Raw genomic sequence first — 18,508 nt, 5'->3', positions numbered from 1 at the left:
CTTTATTCTAAGACTGTGGCCCCTGGTTCTGGACTCGCCCAACATTGGGAACATTTTTCCTGCATCTAGCTTGTCCAGTCCTTTTATAATTTTATATGTTTCTATAAGATCCCCTTTCATCCTTCTAAACTCCAGTGCATACAAGCCCAGTCTTTTCAATCTTTCCTCATATGACAGTCCCGCCATCCCAGGGATCAATGTCGTGAGCCTACGCTGCACTGCCTCATCGTTCACATTGTGAGGACGAGCCCTGAAAAGTTCAGATGTGGAGAGAGAAACAGAGTTGATGTTTCAGGTGGATGAGCCTTCCTTCCACCTTCCTTCCAGAGGAGCAAGTTTGACGTGAGATCATCGACTGGAGTCGTTCTCTCTCCACGGACGCTGCCTGACCTGCTGAGGATCTCTGTGTTTCCGGACAAAGCCTCTTACCTCAGTCGAGGTCATCTGAATCAGTGAGGATTCAGTGGTGAAATGCTTGTGCTTTCTGTCCAACCATTTCCGGCATTCAGTAGTCACCTTCGACAAAATAGGAATATTTCAACACATGGAGAAAACTTCCAACCGTTCAACGCGCTTTTGTCCCACAGTCGTGAGAGTTTACACTTATCCAGTGGCTTCTGCCATTAGCATCTCCATGGGATCACTCGCTCAGGAGCGAGTCTCCAAGATGCCTCCTCTTCTCACCAGTTCTGTTGGGTTGGCCTGTCCGCCATTTTCTCTCACAGGGTCGTGATTCTCTGCATCTCTCTTCAGTCACAGAGTTGTTCAGCAGAGAAACAGGCCCTTCGGCCCATCCTCTCCGTGCTGACAATCAAGGAACCATCAATACTGATCCCATTTACCCACACTTGGCCTGTAGCCTTCTACGCCTTGCAAGTCAAGTGATTGTCTAAATGTTAACATAGATACATAGAAAATAGGTGCTGGCTGAGGCCATTTGGCCCTTCGAGCCAGCAATCACCATTCATTGTGATCATGGCTGATCATTCACAATCAGTAACCTGTGCCTGCCTTCTCCCCATATCACTTGATTCCACTAGCTCTAACTCTCTTTTAAATTCATCCAGTGAATTGGCCTCCACTGCCTTCTGTGGCAGAGAATTCCACAAATTCACAACTCTCTGGGTGAAAAAGTTTTTTTCTCATCTCAGTTTTAAATGGCACCCTTTATTCTTAGACTGTGTGGTCCCTGGTTCTGGACTCCCCCAACATTAGGATTTTTTTCCAGCATCTAGCTTGTCCAGTCCTTTTATAATTTTATACGTTTCTATAAGAACCCCTCTCATCCTTTTAAACTCCAGTGCATACAAGCCCAGTCTTTCCAATCTTTCCTCATATGACAGTCATGCCATCCCGGGGATTAACCTGGTGAATATAGACCACAGCCGTGTCAGAGTGCAGAGCGCAGCATCAGAGGAGGGAAGGTTTCTCTGCGGAGCTTCTCCTCACCTGGCGGTTGAAGACGCAGTAAATGAGGAAAACAAACAGCCCCTGCAGGCTGTTGATGATGGTGAACAAGTAGGACATCGCCAGGGTGCTCTCATTCAACTGGAATATTCCCAAGATCCAAGTGGTTCCCAAAACCAGCAGCCGTGCGGCCGCCTTTAGGGTCAGGGTTCTGTACACAAGGAGAGAAGCAGAGCAGGTCAATGGAAACATCGTATGAATAAACTCCTTCCATGTGGGATCGTCCACACTCTTGGGGCATTCTGAACACCCCACAGCACGTTATAAAATCAGTGCATCTTTCAAATAAAAACCTTATGGCGCAGATATTGTGGGCCGAAGGGCCTGTTCCTGTGCAGATCAATGAGAACATCATCGTGAAGAAATTGATCCTGACTTGAGAGGCGGCAGCGGGTAGAGCTGCTGCCTCCCAGCGCCAGAGACTCGGGTTCAATCCTGACCTTGGCTGCTGCCTGTGTGGAGTTTGAACGTTCTCCCTGTGACCACGTCTGTTTCCTCCAGGGGCTCCGGTATCCTCCCTCACTCCAAAGACGTGTGGGTTTATAGTTTAATTGCCATCTGCAATTTGCTCCCAGTGTGCAGGGAGTGATGAGAAAGTGGGATCACATAGAACTAGCGTGAACGGGTGGTCAAGGGCCAGCACGGAGTCGGTGGGCCGAAGGGCCTGATTCCCCGCTGGATCTGTAAACTCATCCAGCTTCCCTTGCCACTTCCATTGTCACCGTGGTCAGAGATCAGCACCTTGGACTGAGACCCACCCTGGGACCCTGCTGTCTCCCAGCCCATCCAGTCACCAGCGATCATATTTCGACCGTTGCCTGCATTTCTGGTCACCAGATCACAGGAAGGTTGTGGTGGATGAGGAGAGGGTGCAGAAAAGATTCACCAGAACGCTGGCTGGATTAGAGAGTTTGAGCTACAAGGAGAGTTTGGAAAAACTTGGAGTGCCTTCTCCAGAATGTCGGAGGCTAAGGGGTAATCTGATGAGAAGTATATAAATTTACTAGACCAAGTGGACCCGTTGGGCCCAGATCTCTCCTGCATTGGTGCAGCACCCTCCCCACTCCCCTCCCTGCCCCCTCCCCTCCCTCTGTCCTCACCCCTCCCTCCTCCACTCCCTCCCTCCCTCCACCCCCTCCCCCTCACTCCTTCCTTTCCCCCCACTCCATCCCCCTCAACAACCTTATCTCCCTTCCCTCCACCCTCCTCTCTCCCTAAGAGATAGATTTAAACTTTAAAACGTGAATAACAAAAAATATAACACCAATTTCAATGAAACTTCTTCCATTAGCGCCAAAGGGACGACGGTGAGTAAGGTGGGCCTAAAATTGTCGGGCTATCGTGTACCATTTTGGCTGTAGTTCAGGAACAAACAAACAAACAAACGAGAGATTTAGTATATAGATGAGGGGCGTAAATAAGGAAGATGGATTTTTTTCTCAGGGTGCAAATCGCACATATCAAAGGGCATGGCTTGACGCTCAGAGGGCGAAAGTTAAAGGAGATTTGAGAGATTCACCAGAATGCTGGCTGGATCAGAGAGTTCTAGAAGTAAGGCGAGGTTGGACAAACTTGGATTGTGTTCCCCAGAACGACTGAGGCTGAGGGATGAGCGAAAGAAAAACTTAAAATTATGAGGCAAAGATAAGGTAGACAGAAAATGCTGGAGTAACTCAGCGGGGCAGGTCACATCACTGGAGAGAAGAAATGGGTGACGTCGCCTGCGGGGTGTTGACTGGGCTCACCACGGGTCCACTTGGTCTAGTACATTTATATACTTCTCATCAGATTACCCCTTCTCTCCAAAGATGCTGCCTGTCCCGCTGAGTTACTCCAGTATTTTGTGTCGGTCTTCAATTTAAACCAGCATCTGCAGTTCATTCCTACACATAAGGTGGGTAGAGATTTATTCGCAGGAGGAAAGGTCAAATGCTAGAGGACATAGGTTTAAAGTGTAAGGGGGAGCGTTTAATTGGAGAAAAAAACTGTAGATGCTGGTTTAAATCGAAGGTAGACAAAATGCTGGAGTAACTCAGTGGGTCAGACAGCATGTCTGGAGAAAAGGAATGGGTGACGTTTCGGGTCGAGATCCTTCTTCAGTCTGGGGCTCATGATGTCGACCTCCCCGTGGTGAGCCCAGTCAACTGACCTCAGTCAGGCGAACGACAACAAACAGAGACAGCAGAAGCAGAAGCAGCTTCATAACTTCTGCTGCCTCAAACGCAAGAAGTAGAAGAAGTCTGAAGAAAGGTCTCGACCCGAATCTTCATCCATTCCTTCTCTCCAGAGATGCTGCCTGACCCGCTGAGTTACTCCAGCTTTTTGTGTCTACCTTCGGGGAAAAGTTTTGGGGAGATTTGAGAGGCAAGTTGTTTTACAGAGTAATAGGTGCCTGGAATGCGCTGCCAGGACAGGAGGTGGAAGCAGATACCATGGTCATATTTAAGAGACATTCAGACAGGCTCTTGAACAGGCTGAGGATGGAGAGATGTGGACCACATGCAGGCAGATGGGATGAGTTGCAACGTTGATCGTGGTCAGCACGTGATCGTGGGCTGAAGGGCCTGGTTGTTGGGCTGTACAGTTCAATGTTCTCTGCTCCACGTACCTGGTTTCCTTGAGCTTCGACACTTCCTTGTTGCGTGAGGCAAAATGTTTCCTCAGCAGGCCGAGCGTCCAAGCTAGCATCACGGTGTTGACCTGGAGAGGGGGAGAAACAGAGTCTGCTGAGGATGACATCCTCCACATCCCATACACAATTCCCTCCGGTGCCTTCCCTTCTCGCCCGCTGCCACCCACTCTCCCCTCACCACTCCACGGCGCTCCCCGTCACCCTCTCTCCCTCTATCCGAGACTCTGCCGGCCCTCACCTCTCCCCGGCAACCTTCTCCTCTCGTATCTCCATTCCCCACATATCCTGTGCCTATCTAAACCCCTCTTAAACACCACTACCTTATCTGCCTCCACCATCACCCCTGGCAGCGCGTTCCTGGCACGCACCACTCTATGTGCAAAAAAACCTAACCCACTCATCTCCTTTAAATTTAGCCCCTTACATCTGAATCTATGTGTAGGTAAAAAAAACTGCAGATGCTGGTTAAAATGGAAGGTAGACACAAAATGCTGGAGTAACTCAGCGGGTCAGGCAGCATCTCAGGAGAGAAGGAATGGATGACATTTCGGGGCGAGAATAAGGGTCTCGTACCGAAACGTCACCCATTCCTTCTGTCCTGAGATGCTGCCTGACCCGCTGAGTTACTCCAGCATTTTGTGTCTACCTTAAGCTACGTCCTCTAGTCTTTGACATTTCCACTTTGGGAAAATGTTCTGACTGTCTACCCTATCTATCTCTGCCACTCTTAATTTCATGTACTTCTGTTAGTTCTCCCCTCAACCTCCAGCAATGCAGGGATAACCATCCAAATCTGTCCAACTTCTCCTTGTAGCTAATCCCCTCTATTGCAGGCAGCATTCTGGTGAACCACTGACATAGAGTTGCCATCAGCTGCAAGCAGTGAAGCGTTTAGTGAGGTGTTGTTGGGTTGGGGGGGGGAGGGAAGCTTACCACGCTCACCAGGCAGACCGGCCCCAGGAAACCCCAGTGGAAGCCCCGCTCAAGGCTCAGCCAACAGCTGTGAGGAGGAAAGAGTTTTGTTACTGACTCTCACTCGGCTCATGAAGTACTTGTGGAAGGCACTGACACACACAGGGTCACTGTTTAGTATCGTTTAGTTTAGTTTAGTTTAGAGATACAGCGCGGAAACGGGCCCTTCGGCCCATCGAGTCCGCACCGACCCGCGATCCCCGCACATTAGCACTATCCTACACACACTAGGGACAATTTTACATTTAAAACCAGGCCAATTAACCTACAAACTTGTACATCTTTGGAGTGTGGGAGGAAACCGAAGATCTCAGAGAAAACCCACGCAGGTCATGGGGAGAACATACAAACTCCGTACAGACGGCACCCATAGTCGGGATCGAACCCGGGTCTCTGTCGCTGTGAGGCAGCAACTCTACCGCTGCGCCACCGTGCCACCCTGACAACCAGAAACTTCACCACAGGCCATGGCATTGGACACACCCAGTATGTCTCTGGCACCTCACTAAATGCTCTGTGTTTCCATGTCTGCAATTCTGGGGCTTAGGATTCTGGGAGTTGTAGTCTCAGCAAAATCTCTCACATAACCTTTTTTATTTCTACTTGGATTGCTCCCAGATTGAGGGAATGGGAGATCTGATAGAAGTATATAAAATTATGAGAGGCTCACATAGACTTCACTAGTTACAAGTTATAGGAGTAGAATTAGGCCATTCGGCCCATCGAGTCCACTCCGCCATTCAATCGTGGCTGATCTCTGCCTCCTAATACCATTTTCCTGCCTTCTCCCATAACTCTTGACACCCATTCTAATCAAGAATTTGTCTATCTCTGCCTTGAAAATATCCCCTGACGGCCTCCACAGACCAAGCTGCCCCATCCACCCTAGTCCCACGTGCCAGCGTTTGGCCCGTATCCCGCCGTCCTGTCCATAAGTTGTTACTCACTGATTTTCCGATCCGTAACCTTTGGGGTTTATTGCCGCTGAGATCACGACTATCACAGCAGGCACGCCGTAGCTGGAAACGTAGAGGTATTTTCGTTTGATGACGTGCGTGCGAGTGTAGTTTGTGACGGTGAGGTGTCTGGACATGATGAAAAGCTGCAAACTCTCCAGGAACATCCAGGCGAAGACGGTGAGAAAGAGGTAATGCAAACAGCCTGCAATCAGACCGCACACCACCTAGAGAAAAAGGCAACAGCCGGGTTAATGGGCAGCACTGGATGGTAGCAGAGTGGGTCATAGACCGGTAGGAATGGTCAGAGAGAGGGGCAGAGGCACACACACACACACACGCAGATACCCAGAGAAACGATTATCACTGTACATGTGACTAAGTATTAGGGTGGCACAATGGCACAGCGGTAGAGTCGCTGCCTGCCTAGAGATCCTGACTACAGGTGCTGTCTATAAGGAGTTTGTACATTCTCCAGTTTCCTCCCACACTCCAAAGACGTACAGGTTTGTAAGTTAATTGGTGAGGGTAAGAAAAGATTGTAAATTGTTCCGTGTGTGTAGTATAGTGTGTGGGGGTTCGCTAGTCGGCGTAGATTTGTTGGGCCAAAGGGCCCGTTTCCCAGCTGTATCTCTAAACTAAACTAAACCGAGTTTAGAATTATGAATTTGGAGCTCTGCAAGAGTCCGGGGTCCCAATATCTCCAGCAAGGTCCAGTGGTGTAATTAAATGGCACATTTCTGTTGATAACCAGCAGCCAAGCAGAATGGGTCAATTGCTGGATTGGACCCAGGACGTGAACTTCAACCCCACCAATCTAGATACTAAAACTCTAATTTGTTTGTTTGTTGGTTCCCGAACTACAGCCAAAACAGTACACAATAGCACAACAATTTTAGGCCCACCTTACTCACTGTCATCCCTTTGGTGGCAATGGAAGAAGCTTTATTGAAATCAGTGTTATATTTTTAAGGTTATTCACATTTTAAAGTTTAAATCTATCTCCTAGGGAGGGAGGGGGGGCGGGGGGAGGATAAGTGGGGTTGAGGGGGATGGAGCTGGGGGAGGGGAAAGGGGGAGGGAGAGGGGGGAGGGAGGGGGAAGGAGTGGAGGGGGGAGAGGGAGGGGGCAGAGGACGGAGGGAGGGGGGGGGGGTAGAGGAGGGGGGGTGAGGGGAGGGGGAGTGGGGGAGGGGAGGGTGCTGCACCACTGCAGGAGAGGTTTGGGCCCAACAGGTTCACTTGGTCTATTAATTAAATAAATCTGTAATTCAACCAAGTCTATGACTAGAAGGATGTGAAGAGGATGCAGAAAATGTTCACCAGGACGCCGCCTGGATTAGAGAGTTTTCCCATAAAGGTGAAGTTGAGCAAATGTACTATTTTCTCTGAAGCAATACTTGGAGGCTGAGGGGAGATCTGAAAGAAGTATGTGAAATTATGAGAGATGTAGATAAGGTCAAGGTTCAGGAGAGGGCTGAGAATTTGAAGCTGCAGCTTGGATTTCTCACCTTGTGTTTAATCCTCATTCCTATCAGGAAGACAAACTGTGCGAGGAAGAGGGTGAAGCTCAGGTGCTTGTGGACGGTGGTGTTGGCGTTCTGGATAGAGCTGCATTTGAGAAAGATGGCGATGGAGGCGGCGAGACACAGCAGAGAGACGATCAGGCAGATGTAGGTGATCACCTCCAAGGGCAAGGCATCCTGCAGCGGGCACAATGTGGGACACAACGTTCACACCACAGCAGCGGCAGGGTCTCCAGGGACAACACGATGGAGTCTGGGCCTGGTCTCCTCGAGCGCTCGATCTCCAGGCACCAACTCATCGTGTTCTAGAACACCAACCATCAATTCCCTCGTATCCACCAACCCTGTTGTCCTGGGGCTCTGATACTCCCAGAGTGTCCATTGACAACAGGCTGGAGCTCTGGGCCACATCCCCTCGAATTCTAGATCAACAGGCACCAACTCATCGTGTTCCAGAACGCAAACCATCAATTCCCTCGTATTCACCAACCCTGATGTCCTGGGGCTATGATACCCCCAAAGTGTTCATTGACAACATGATGCAGGTCTGGTCCAGGTCCCCTTGGGTTCTAGATCTACAGGCACCGACTCATCGTGTTCCAGAACATTGACCATCAATTCCTTTGTGATCAGGAACCCCTGTCTCCCTGATGTCCTGAGGCTCTGATATTCGAGGTGTCTACAGGGACAACAGGCTGGAGCTCTGGGCCAGGCCCATTCAACCTCTAGAACACCATTCATTGTGTTCTAGAATGCTTCCCATTCAACCCCTCATTCAAGAACCTTTGAGTCCAAACATCTGTCCAACATCTTTTAAACGTTGCCATTAGACCTGTCTCAACTCCTTTCACATACCTGCCTCCCACTGTGTGAAAATGCTGCTCCTCAGGTTCCCATTAATTTTTTCCCCTCTCATCTTAAACCCATGTCCCTCAGTTCTTGATTCCTCCCGTAAGGTTGATTGTACTTGATTAAGGTACACAAATTCCGAATGGGAAGGGTGGAGATGAAGTAGATAATGAGGAACTTTATACCACAGCACAGGCATCTAAAAATAGAGGGTATCGGTGGAGGTGAAAGAGTGTGAGGTTTGGGGAAGATTTGAGGAGGAACAATTTCACCCAGTGGGTGCCTGTGATCTCGGAAACCCGGATTGAGTGGATGGGAGAGGTAGCTACCTCACAGCACTCCAAAGTACGACTTAAATCACCAAGGTGTAGAAGGCAACAGGCCAAGTAGTGGCATTGTGTACAAAGGAACTGCAGATGCTGATTTATACTGAAGATAGACACAAAGTGCTGGAGCAACTCAGCAGGTCAGGCAGCATCTCCGCAGAAAAAGGACGGGTGATTTTTTGGTTCGGGACCCTTATTCAGACTGAAGACTTCAGTCTATCAAGTAGCAGATTTAATAGACACAAAAGGCTGGAGTAACTCAGCGGGACAGGCAGCATCTCTGGAGAGAAGGAATGGGTGAGGTTTCGGGTCGAGACTCTTCTTCAGACCAATAGATGCTTGAGGGTCAGCATGGACATGGTGGGCTGATGGGTATGTTCCCATTCTTGTGTCTCCTTCACTCTGACTTGTTCCCTCTTTAGTTTTTCTGTTGAGCGACCTCGTACCTTAAGATCAACAGGAGCCATTAAAACAGCAAAGCTTGTGAGGTGGCCACACTGGCAGTTCACGTGTGTCTGATTGAAGTCATGCGTTGCACAACCCTCATGGGACCAGACACTATCCCCGGCCTTCGTCTTCCAAAACACACATGTTGGCTTCTTGTTGTCTTGCTGTTCCTGCGGCTGGGAAGAGAAACCTCTATTAACCATCGATGGAATCCTCCTGATAACAGCTTCAGCATTCACACTTCCCCAAGTTGTGTTAGCACAGAAAACATGAGATATGGCCTGTCCCTTTGGTGACAGCAATTCAGTGATCTCCTTGCAGGTGGGAAACTGGTCACAGGATCACGTTTAACACAACAGAGGGAACACCATTGCTACCAATCTCACCGCACTGTCCCACCAAACTGCCCCAGGATGGGGGCGCTGGATATATACAGAGGGAAACTCCCTCCACATTCAAACAGGCCTGGGGAAGAGGAGTCAGAGTGTATCGAGAGTGAAGCTCCTTCTACAATATCCCAGCAGACATCCCACATGCACAGTGCAGCAGTGGTGGGAATTGTCTTTCAGTTTAGTTTATATAGGAAAATAACTGCAGATGCTGGTACAAATAGAAGGTATCACAAAATGCTGGAGTAACTCAGCGCGTCAGGCAGCATCTCTCCAGAGTTTAGTTTAGAGATACAGCGCGGAAACAGACCCTTGCGGCCCACCGGGTCCGCACCGCCCAGTGATCCCCGCACATTAACACTATCCTATACCCACTGGGGACAATTTTTACATTTACCATGCCAATTAGCCTACAAACCTGCAAGTCTTCGGAGTGTGGGAGGAAACCGAAGACCTCGGAGAAAACCCACGTAGGTCACGAGGAGAACGTACAAACTCCATACAGACAGCACCCGGAGTCGGGATCAAACCCGGGTCTCCGGCGCTGCATTCGCTGTAAGGCAGCAACTCTACCGCTGCCCCACCGTGCCCAGTGATGGGGATTGTCCAACATTGAAATGGCGGCTGTACTCTGAAACTACAGCTGCACCACCACCTGAGTAATGGTGGCAGAGGGCCTCCTCCTCTGACCCGCCTCATTACCAATCTCTAACCCTTCTCCCCTCTCCGTCAGATGTGGGATTTCCACTTCCTGCATCAGGTCTCCTTGCACTGACCCTGAGTAACGGTGAGTAGGGCGGCACGGTAGCGCAGCGGTAGAGTTGCTGCTTTACAGCGAATGCAGCGCCGGAGACTCAGGTTCGATCCTGACTACGGGTGCTGCACTGTAAGGAGTTTGAACGTTCTCCCCGTGACCTGCGTGGGTTTTCTCCGAGATCTTCGGTTTCCTCCCACACTCCAAAGACGTACAGGTATGTAGGTTAATTGGCTGGGTAAATGTAAAAATTGTCCCTAGTGGGTGTAGGATAGCGTTAATGTACGGGGATCGCTGGGCGGCACGGACTTGGAGGGCCGAAAAGGCCTGTTTCCGGCTGTATATATATGATATGATATGATATGATATGAATGGAGAGGCGACCAGCTCAGATCCAGCTTACATGGAGACATCAGGCCTGAAGCCAGTCTCAGTGTGTCTGCTGCCCTGCCAACCTTCACACTACAGGGTGTGGTGGGTTAACCAGGGTCACATGGACGCCCATCCCCACCCAGTGTACGGTGACTTCCCAGCAGTGAATAGCCCAGAGCAAAGGTTCTTCCTGATCGTTCACCAAGAGTGCAATCAGAGCCAATCCTCTCATCCAAGTCTAACGTAAACACAAGATGGTGCTAGTACTCAGCAGGTCAGGCAGGTTCTGCAGAGAATGAGAAGTTAGCTTTGTTCCTCTCTACACAGATGCTGCCTGATATGCTGAGTGTTTTAGGCATTTTCTGTTTTCATTCCAGTCTCTGCACCTTCCTCCTACTTCAGATAGCTCCTCTGTCCCTCTCTTTCCCCTCCCCCTTCCCAGTTCTCCCACTGTCTTCCTGTCTCCTACTACATCCTATCTTTGTCCCGCCCCCTCCCCTGACATCAGTCTGAGGAAGGGTCTCGACCCGAAACGTCACCCATTCCTTCTATCCTGAGATGCTGCCTGGCCCGCTGAGTTACTCCAGCATATTGTGTCTACCTTCAATTGGAACCAGCATCTGCAGTTTTCTTTCCTACATATTTAGCTTTTCCCTCATCTACTTGCCCAGTTAGTCCTAGATGACACCTTGCAATTTTCAGCACTTATGTGACCCAGATTTGATGGGGACTTACCCAATGGGGGCAGAAGGAGCTTAATTCTGAGTTCAGGAACTATTTCCCACTTGTACCTTTGGGGGAGCCCATCATCCATCGGGAAACACCTCGGGTGGTATTTACAAACCTGGTTGAGTTTCATTGTGAAATTGACCATTTTTTCCAGCTTGGAGCTGACGGATTTGTTGCTGATCGTGGCTGAGACCACCTTGGAGTTCAATGGGACCGTCCTCTGGGTTGGGATTCCTCCTTTAATCTCTCTGTTCAACAGGGATTCCATGTCATTGAATACGAGAAAGGAAACAGCCACAAACCCTGCCGGAGATAACAGTTCAACCATTGGTGAGTGTGGAGAAACGTCAGCTGCAAGACTACAGTAACTGGACATAAAAGGCAGGTCTACAGCACACACCACCCATTCCAGTGGTGCCCTGTACTGCGGCTCGGAGCATTAAAACCAGCTGTAAACAGTGGTGGATCGGGAGATCATCGAGCGGCCTTCACACAAGATAGAGTCATTGTGTCACAGAGCACAGATACAGGCCCTTCAGCCCAACTGGTCCCTGCCGACCAAGATGTCCCATCTAAGTTTGTCCAATTTCCCTGCATTTGGCCCATATCTGTCTAAATGTTTGTATTCATGTATCTGTCCAAATATCTTTTAAATGCTGTTATAGAACCTTCCTCTGGAAGCTTGTTCCACACACCCACCTCTCCATGAGTGTTTATGTTTCAACATGTCGAAATGTCTCTTAAACATTGCGATAGTGCCTGCCACAACTAACTCCTGCAGCACCTAACACCTTTTGTGTTAAAAAGGTGCCCCTCAGGTTCCTATTCAATCTTTCCCCTCTCACCTTTAACCAATGTCCTCTGGTTCTTGATTCCCCTACTCTGGATAAAAGATTCTATGATTTCCACCCATCATCATCTAGATGATGCCTTTCTGTGGAATGAGATGATGAATGTAGCAAATATCTAGACTAGAGACCACGGCTTTAAAGTGAAAAGGGCAAGGTTTCAAGGAGACGTGTGGGGCAAGTTTTTAATACAGACGGTGGTGGGTGCCTGGAACTTGCTGTAAGCTGATACAATAATGGCGTTTAAGAGGCTTTTAGATAAGCACATGGCTATGGAGGGATATGGATCATGGTCAGGCTGGTTAGTTTATCTTGGCTTCATGTTCAGCACTGATGTTGTGGCCAAAGGATCTGTTCCTCTGCTGTGTCTGTTTTCTATGTTCCATCAGTTCCTGTGATGTCTACACACCAGGTATGAAAGGATGGGAAAGAGACAGAGCATTTACCGGGGTTAGTCCCTCCAGTGATTGAACTCCAGAATATCTTCATGACATTGCTCCCAACTTGCATCTCCACCAAGTGGTCCCCACTGTTATTCTTCTTTCCAATCACCTGGACCTTCAGAACTATGAGAAAAGATTAGACATTGTGAAGCGTGCAGTGGCAACAGAACTGATCCCTCTCTTTCTCCCGCAAGCTTTGCAATAGTCCCCAAGGTCTAACAGCCTGCCAACACTTGTTAGCTGTGGCTCAGGTATTGCTCTTGCCCCTGAGCCTGGAGGGAGCCTGGAGACCCACTTCCACACCCTGAGCACAGAGTCTGGGCTGACTAGTCCTCAACCCTGTGTCTCTCTCAACCTCAGAACGTCCTGATGGATGTCACTGTTGAAGCATTGTTGAATTGCTATGAAGATGGTTCGGGCAAATCACACCTGGGTACCATGCATGAGGGAAGATGTGGCTTGAGAGAGAGAGAGAGAGAGCGGGAAAGATTTAGTGGTAACTAGACCAAGTGGACCCGTTGGGCCCAAACCTCTCCTGCAGCACCCTCTCCTCCCCCACTCCCCTCCCCTCCCCCCACTCCATCCCCCACAACCACTCTTATCCTTCCCCCTCCCTCACTAGGAGATAGATTTAGACTTTAAAATGTGAATAACTTTAAAAATATAACACTGATTTCAATGAAACTTCTTCCATTAGCACCAAAGTGATGGCGGTGAGTAAGGTGGGCCTAAAATTGTTACGCTATCGTGTACTGTTTTGGCTGTAGTTCAGGAACAAACAAACAAGAGTTTTAGTATTTAGATATCCAGTCACTGAGGAACACCAGTCCCATGGACAGGCCAGAGAAGGAGGCATTGTTTTCTTTAGAGAAGGTTGTGAATCGAGTGTGAACAGTGGGCAGGAGCCTGCAGTTGGAGTTTGTGGGTATCAGCAGCAGTCACAGCCACACAGTGCTGGGAAACAGGGTGATCGTTTAGCTGAACACCTTTGCTCAGTCCACCTGAACCTACCTGTTCTCCCGGTTGCTAAACACTTTAATTCTCCTCCCCATTCCCACAGAGGCCTTTCTGTCCTCGGTCTCCTCCATTGTCAGAGTGAGGTTAAATGCAAATTGGAGGAACAGCATCTCATATTTCGCTTGGGCAGCTTACAGCCCAGTGGTATGAATATTGACTTCTCTCACTTCAGGTAGCCCCGGCATTCCCTCTCTCTCCATCCCTCCCCACCCAAGTCGCATTAGCTTCTTGTTTTCACCTAAGAAACAGCTTACAATGGCCTGTTTCCTTTATCACCGTTACTTTTTTGCATATTTTCATTCATTGTTCTTTATCTCTCCACATCACTGTCTATATCTCTCGTTTTCCTTATCCCTAACCAGTCTGAAGTAGGGTCTCGACCCGAACGTCACCCACTCCTTCTCTCTGGAGATGCTGCCTGTCCCGCTGAGTTACTTCAGCTTTTTGTGTCTATCTTCGGTTTAAACCAACATTTGCAGTTCCTTCCTACACGAAACAGAAACCCCGGCTGACAGTGTCCCCTGAGTAACCTTTATGTGGAGTTGTGGCAACAGGTACAACACTGTGAGACGGGACACCTCACCGTTCCTGGCTTGTCGTGTTGCACCAAGCCCTTCCCACGCGGTCTCAGCGACTTTGACATCAATACACAGCAGGCGGTGGATTCAACAGCTCAGGCAGAATGTGTGGAAAGAGAAAGAGTTCACATCTTTAACCTGAAACATTGGCCGTTTCTCTTGCCTCAGATGCTGCCAGAGCTGCCGAGTGTTTCCAGCATTTTCCGGGACTTTTCCCCCCCAAATTCCCTCAAATCTGCAGTTCTGTTGATTTTCTGCATCAGGAAATATTGCGGTAAAATTGATATCAAGAGCCAACATCTCAATCAGTCCATCTTCATCTATTCAACACCAAGTGATGAACAGGCACTTCGGGCTCAAAGCTGATTATTTCAAAGTAAACTCCACATTGCCACCCCTTCACTTAAATCTAGTTTCACACACACGGTAACTAGCAACGAGAACCATTGTTGCGATGGTGAAAGTTTCCCACAGAGAGTACTTTACCAAATGAATCTGTTGTGATGGTCTTCACTTGTGAACTGGGCAGAGTGAGAGCTATTGCCATGGCCATTTTGTCCACAAGATCCAATATGGCTGTTACCACCTCCAGCCTTTGATTTATGTTCGTGGTATTCAGTAGTGAACGATTGAGAACCTTGTTTGTAAAGGTTTCCATGCCCTAAGGGTGGAGAGAACACTCAATATATTGGAAAGCAAAACATTGCAGTTACATGGTTTGGAAATGTTGAGAAAATATGGGCAAAACATGGGGAAATGGGACTAGCGTAGATAGGGCATCTTGATCCACATGGACGAGTTGAGCCAAAGTGCTTGTTTCCATTCTCAATGTCTCCGTGATATTGAATGCTGGAAGTCTGAAATAGTATGGAAACAGGCCCTTCGGCCCACTGAGTCCACACCGACCATCGATCACCCGTTCACACCAGTTCCATGTTATCCCAGGTTGTCATCCACTCTCTACACGCTCGGGGCAACTTACAGAGGGCCAATTAACCTACAAACCCGCACGTCTTTCAGATGTGCGAGGAAACCAGAGGTCCCAAAGCAAACCCATACAGTCACAGAGAGAACGTGCAAACTCCACACAGACAGCACCCAAAGTCAGGTTCGAATCCCGGTGTCTGGCGCTGTGAGGCAGCAGCTTTACCCGCTGCGCCATTGTGCCGCCCACAGAATCTTTATAAACACCCTCGTGTCATTCTCTATCTCAGATGCACACCACATTTACCCAAAGGTAAGATCGTAGGGCTACCTTACCTTGAAATCACTTTCCACGCTGAAATCCTGACACATTTTATCTTTGAAGCAATCAGCTTTCTGCAGCACGTCGTCTGCAGAGGTTAACTGGACAGAGGAACAAGGCAACAGTTAGAGATATTGGACTGGCCGTGCTGGGGAATTAGTCCAACGTTACAAACAATTGGAAAAAGGGTCTTCCAAATCTACTTATTAACGTCTGACTATAAAGGCTGTAAAACCGCTTGTGTACAGGGGTGGTGTGAGTGTCATGTACCATGGCAACTCTCACTGGACCTCACGGCTTAAATGGTGGCGATGACAGGAAGGAGTTGCTTATAAAGAAGGGTTGCCTTTATAAACACAGAAGAGCACAGCACAGCACAGGAACAGGCCCTTCGGCCCACATTGTCTGTGCCCAACCCGATGCTAAGACCAACTCATCTGCCTGTACATAACCCATATCCCTCCGTTACCTGCATATCCGTGTGCAAATGCAAAAGTATCTTAAATACCATGATGATATCTGCTCCACCTCCACCCCCATCAGTGTGTTCCAGGCACCCACTATCCCCTGTGTAAAAGACATGCCCCCTTGAAATTATGCCCCTCTCGCCCAAAAGCTGGCTGTCCACCCCATCTATGCCTCTCATCATTTTATGTGCTTCTATCACGTCTCCCCTCACCCTCTGGCATTCCATAGAAAACAATCCAAGTCTGTCCAATCTCTCCTGTAGCTAACACCACCTAATCCAGACATCATTAGAACGGAGATGAGGAAAAACCTTTTCACTTAAGAGAGTTGTAAATCTATGGAATTCTCTGCCTCAGAAGGCAGAGGAGGCCAATTCTCTGGATGCTTTCAAGAGAGAGTTGGATAGAGCTATTAATGATAGCAGAGTCAGGGGGTATGGGGATAGGGCAGGGACGGGGTACTGATTGTGGATGATCAGCCATGATCACATTGAATTGTGGTACTGGCTCGAAGGGCCGAATGGCCTCCTCCTGCATCTATTGTCTATTGTCATTCTGCATCCTCTCCAAATCCGCCACATCCTTCCTTTAATGTGGCGGCCAGAACTGTATGCAATGGTCCAAATTTAGCCTAACGAAGGTCCTGTAAAGCTACATCACAACTTACCTAATGCCTTTCGCGGTCTCAGAGCGTTACAAGTACTTTACAGGGTATGGTGCACAGTGTGAAACGCAAAGTGCTGGAGGGACTCAGCGGGTCAGGCAGCATCTCTGGAGAACATGTTTCGAGGTCAGGAAGCTTCTTCAGTCTGATTGTAGTGGACACTACAATGTGCAATTGTAGATTTCAGTCTGAAGAAGGGTCTCGACCCGAAACGTCACCCATTCCTTCTCTCCCGAGATGCTGCCTGACCTGCTGAGTTACTCTAGCATTTTGTGAATAAATCGATTTGTACCAACATCTGCAGTTATTTTCTTATACTACAATGTGAAATCCTGAAGGATGGTCCCGACCCACAACCTGGTCTGTCCGTTCCCTCCACAGGTGCTGCCTGACCCGCTGAGTCTCCCTCCAGCAGTGTGCATCTAATCGCTGTGCCTGTGAAAGTCAGAGGCCGTTCACGTACCTGCGTGGAACTGCACCGCGGCTCTGTGGAACTCTGCTTTGCCGAGTCGGGACAACCGAGTGGATCGACTGGTGTAAGAATCACATGAAAGAGATGTCAGTGCTACCTGTAGACCCCACCAGTCACCCTCCTGATGATCACCCATCAGCAGAGTAGACCTCACCCCTGCCCCTCATCCAGAGCTCCACCATGGTGCTCCCACTATGAGGAGCGTCAGACTGGGTGACCTGAAGTGCACTCAATATTCCAAGTGTGTGGTCTCACCAACATTTACACAATTGTAACACAACATCTCAACTGTCTGAAGAAGGGTCTCGACCCGAAACGTCCCCCATTCCTTCTCTCCCGAGATGCTGCCTGACCAGCTGAGTCACTCCAGCATTTTGTGTCTACTCTCAACTGTTGTACTGAATGCCCTGACCAATGAAGGCAAACATGTCAAGTGCCTTCCTTGTCACCGTTTCAAAGCACCCAATCACATTTGTAATCCACAATTTCCCACCCAGAGAGCCATGTTAACCATCACTAATCAGTGCCCGCCGTCCCTTCCACAGCTTCTGCCTGACCAGTTGAATGTTTCCTGCATGTCCAGTTTTGGTTCCCTGAACAACAAGTCTACGTTTACCTCGACATGCCTGGTGGGTCTGTCCCGTCCCTGGGGGAGATCCCGCTCCACAGACACAGATGTGACTCCCGAAGGTGTTGCGACAGGCCATGTTGCCGCTGCACTGGTGTCCACGCTCGCACTCGTCCACGTCTGTTGCAGAGAGAGACAGACATCTGTTGCAAACATCGACGGCACGGATGGTGAGGAGCGAGAAACTGTGATTGACAAGAGGGTGATGCGTGGAGTGGAACAGGGGCTCACTCTCACATCCCTGTTGCTATTCAACCACTATCCGCCCGGCACGGTCTTACCCACACTGAGGGCTGATCTTATAGAGGTGTATGAAATCATGAGGGGAATAGATGGGGTGAATGCACAGTCTTCTATCCAGGGCAGGGGAATCAAAAACCAGAGAACAGAAGTTTAAGAGAGGGGCAAATTTAATAGGAAGCTGAGGAGCAACTGTTTCACTCAGAGGAGGTCAGATATATGGAACGAGCTGACAGAGGAGGTAATTTAAGCAGATTCTATAACAATACGTGGACAGGAACCTGGATAAGAAGTGCTCAGGGGAATATGGGCCAAATGTTTGTAAATGGGACTAACTTAGATGGGGCATCTTGGTCGGCATGCATGAGTTGGGCCGAAGGGCCTGTTTCCATGCTGTGTGACTCTATGACTGCATGCCTCATAGACACAGAAGTCATTGGAAACACTCCTGATGCTCTGGTTTCCTCCAATATCTCAAGTAGGTGCG

At 49.1% G+C, this 18,508-nt stretch overlaps 1 protein-coding gene across 2 annotated transcripts in view; it reads right to left on the bottom strand.

Moving 5' to 3' along the window:
• Positions 1-18,508, bottom strand: part of LOC144610604 (adhesion G protein-coupled receptor E5-like) — a 61,986-nt gene that overhangs the window by 3,955 nt on the left and 39,523 nt on the right. The window contains exons 12-24 of one of the 2 annotated variants that reach the window (XM_078429416.1): positions 17,770-17,901; positions 17,145-17,212; positions 15,565-15,651; positions 14,791-14,965; positions 12,713-12,832; positions 11,534-11,721; positions 9,174-9,350; positions 7,538-7,729; positions 6,019-6,254; positions 5,033-5,099; positions 4,076-4,167; positions 1,450-1,618; positions 430-516 (exon numbers count right to left, since the gene is read on the bottom strand). In XM_078429416.1, coding sequence (XP_078285542.1) covers positions 430-516; positions 1,450-1,618; positions 4,076-4,167; positions 5,033-5,099; positions 6,019-6,254; positions 7,538-7,729; positions 9,174-9,350; positions 11,534-11,721; positions 12,713-12,832; positions 14,791-14,965; positions 15,565-15,651; positions 17,145-17,212; positions 17,770-17,901 — 1,790 coding nt within the window. Of the gene's footprint in view, positions 1-429; positions 517-1,449; positions 1,619-4,075; positions 4,168-5,032; positions 5,100-6,018; positions 6,255-7,537; positions 7,730-9,173; positions 9,351-11,533; positions 11,722-12,712; positions 12,833-14,790; positions 14,966-15,564; positions 15,652-17,144; positions 17,213-17,769; positions 17,902-18,508 lie in introns of those variants that run through there. The other variant, XR_013549439.1, reaches the window with a different exon arrangement.

The sequence above is a fragment of the Rhinoraja longicauda genome, chromosome 37 (assembly GCF_053455715.1).
Source record: "Rhinoraja longicauda isolate Sanriku21f chromosome 37, sRhiLon1.1, whole genome shotgun sequence".
NCBI lineage: Eukaryota > Metazoa > Chordata > Chondrichthyes > Rajiformes > Arhynchobatidae > Rhinoraja > Rhinoraja longicauda.
The sequence above is the reverse complement of the archived record's forward strand: the minus strand, read 5'-3'. Positions and strand labels throughout refer to the sequence as shown.